The 3,135-nt window shown below is 42.1% G+C and overlaps 1 protein-coding gene across 1 annotated transcript in view; it reads left to right on the plus strand.

The window, feature by feature from the left end:
* The window catches only part of sptbn1 (spectrin beta, non-erythrocytic 1), a 56,084-nt gene that overhangs the window by 10,231 nt on the left and 42,718 nt on the right, over window positions 1–3,135 (plus strand). Inside the window, exon 2 of the mRNA XM_015371431.1 lies at window positions 867–1,094. Within this exon, the coding sequence (XP_015226917.1) occupies window positions 941–1,094 (154 nt within the window). The 5' untranslated portion in view covers window positions 867–940. The remainder of the gene's footprint in view (window positions 1–866; window positions 1,095–3,135) is intronic.

Raw genomic sequence — 3,135 nt, forward strand, 5'->3', positions numbered from 1 at the left:
TACCAAAAATAATTGTGTAAAAAAAAAAAAAAGTAAACATTTTGCATTTTAGATAAAAATCTTATTGGTCTGTCAATATGTTCTATCCTCAAGTGGAAAAGTTTTAGTTTCAACTAGTTTAATTTTGCAAACTCATAGTTGACTTTAAGGAACCTTTGGCTATCTGATTATTAATTGATTAATCAAAAAAATAATCAACAGATTAATCAATGGGCAAAATAATCGTTACTTGCAGCCCCACATTGTATATATAACATTTCATGACATGGCGCTCCATATACCTTGAGGATCACGTCACAGTGCTTGTAAAAAGAACATCTTGCAACTGGGTGTCTTGCTGGGGGTTCTGACCCCCACTTTAAGAACCCTGTTCAGGACTAAGAAGCTGTTCAGAAAAGATCTGGTTCAGTCTGAGTCCAGTTCATGATCTGAACTACAGACAGAAGCTGGGAAAAATCTGCCGGATTCTGCTTGTTTTAACCTTTAATGTTTTATGGATTGTTGACCTGCAGAACAGTTCTAGAGTGATTCCTACTAGAACCAGAGACAAAGATCCTGATTAGGTGATCAATAATGAAATAATATCCAGGGATTGTTGATGAAAAAGCGAATGTTGAAGTCTGGCTGCCTGAGGAGGTTGCTCTGGTTTTGTCCACTAGGTGGAGCTGTTGGTTAACAGCAGCAGCAGAGAAAGGGTATATACCTCAGTTAAAGGGGCCCCTGGGGGCCACCATTCCTTAGAGGGTCTTAAACAGACCGAAACAGCAGAATGTTATTTTTGATTCTCTGATAGATTTGCCCAGAGAACATCTCTGAAATGTTTTGTTCTTCTACGCGGCTTTCTGACCAAGCCTTCTGCCCCTCAGGTGTCGGTGGCCCTGAAAGCCGCCCGTGTGAATGTGTTCCTGCTGACGTGGAGGCGTGTGTGAGCTGACCAGTCATGATGACGACGATGGCGGCCGAGTTCGACCCGATGGAGCTGCACGGGCAGTACAGCAGCAGCGACACTGTGAACAACCGCTGGGACGACGAATGGGACAACGAGAACAGCTCGGCGAGGCTCTTTGAGCGCTCCCGCATCAAGGCGCTGGCAGGTAGGAGTCAGTTCCCACAGGGCCCAGCAGCGCCCCCTGCTGAATGTAGAACTGGGTCAGGAAGCAGGGAGAACAGATTTTGGTTTTACTTAGGATTAAGTAGGGGGTAGAGAGATCTGTTGGAACCTGGAACGATGTCATGTCTGATTCCAGACATGGTTCAGGTTCTGGTCCAGGAGGCCTGAGGGTCCAAACGGCTGCTGCAGTTCCATGTCTGCAGGATGTTTGTTTCCTACTTCCTGTCCTTGAGCCTGGAATGTTAAGGAACAATGAAGGGAAACCGATGACATCATAGCGAAGCCCTCACACCATTGGCTGACGCACACACACAGAAAGCACACACTACACTGTAAAAAGCACAGCACTGTTCTGTGTTTTGGGTCTAAATAGATCTGTTTGTGTTTCCAGAGGTCAAACTGGGAACCAGCAGGACCCACCCTGCTGGTCTGACTGTTTTGTTGCTCATTTAAAAAGACAGCTGCGCTTCCTGTTTTCAGATGCAATAAATAATTGATGAGTTTTTCTCTGCAGCAGCTTTAACAACACGGCCAATATGAGGATTCCCTTTACTGTTAAAGAACGGGGCGGCTCCTGGTTCTGCTCTGGTCCGTCGGGTTTCACAGCTCTGAGCTCAAACTGATGGTTCAAATTGATCCTGGTTCAGTTCATTAGAAAAAAAACAAATGACTAGAGAGAGGAAGCGGCCTTTAATTAGTTTTTATATTAACTATTTGATTGGTGTTTAATGTTTTAGAGGGAAACGTTTTCCTTTTCCCTTCAAGGATTAAACAGGTTTTACATTAGTTGACTTATTTTTTACTTTTTTTTATTTGTTTTTTATTTTGTTTTGCTATTTCAGGTGTATGACTCTATATTAAAGGCCATACCTTCAACTTTTTCATCAATACAATTGATGAAAAAAATAATCCATTGAAAGAAAATCTAAGGTCATGCCGAAGGAAAGTTTTACTGGAAAAAAAATGCGGTGTATAAATAATTATTTTATCAATTTAGACAGGTCCAAATTATATATATTATTTTGTGTGGACATGGAGGGATTTTTCACCAATAGGAACAGTTAAAGTTAAAGTCTCACGACCTGGAGCTCAGGCGTTGCCAGATCTTTAAGCTTCATGATAGAATAATGATAACATGACACAATTGAATAGATAAATGGCAACATCTCTCAGAATCAGGACCAAAAAAAACAAACAAATAGAAGTTTATTAAAGATAAATATTGTTCAAGCTTTAGAGCATCGATGCTGACTTAAGAGGGAAAGGAGCTCAGAAGGATCGAGGAGGTTACTGCTTTCCTTCTGGACATGTAAGTTAAAGATTCGGTTTGATTAGCATTAGCATCAGCGGACCTGGCAACCAGCTGGCAAAAAGGAGAGAATGTGAGCATGGGTGCGCCACCTACTGGCTGGGAGAAGAGTTAAACTTGTAGCTTAAAGTTATTGTGGAGGATTTTCGTAAATTTTTAAAAAAATTCCGCCCTATCTTATTTTTAAAAATGCGTGTGCGAGAGCATTTCTCCTCATGCATGCTCTGTTTTAAAGTTAGCTCAAAGCTAACTGCGCCCGAACATCCCTTCAACCCCCTAAATCCCTCAATATATATATAGAGCGGGGACTATATAGTGGACTTTATATTGAAATCAGTTCAACTTACCGTTTGGGCAGATGATCACTGCTTTTTGCTCTATTGGTCACGTAACTCCGCCTCCACTGTGCGGTGCCTGCACCATCTGTATTAGTCGCCGCCGTCGGGTAGTGACAGCAGGCCACTGTGAGAGAAAATCTCATAATGCTTCGCGAGGAAAGCTCTCGCAGATGCCGCCATTCTGAACCGTTTAATTAGTGTCGAGCATGGTGTCGAATTTTGGCCAAATGTGTCAAATTTGTCCACGGGGCTTCGAAACCGCCATCGTGAATCTCTTTTAAAGGCATAGAGGATGATATTTAATCCCGGGTGGATCCTCAAACAGGGTTTCCACGGGTCATTAAAAATCATTAAATTATTATTTTTTAAATTAAGGC

This window comes from Cyprinodon variegatus, unplaced genomic scaffold (assembly GCF_000732505.1).
Source record: "Cyprinodon variegatus isolate N-32 unplaced genomic scaffold, C_variegatus-1.0 Scaffold58, whole genome shotgun sequence".
In the NCBI taxonomy this organism is placed as follows: Eukaryota; Metazoa; Chordata; class Actinopteri; order Cyprinodontiformes; family Cyprinodontidae; genus Cyprinodon; species Cyprinodon variegatus.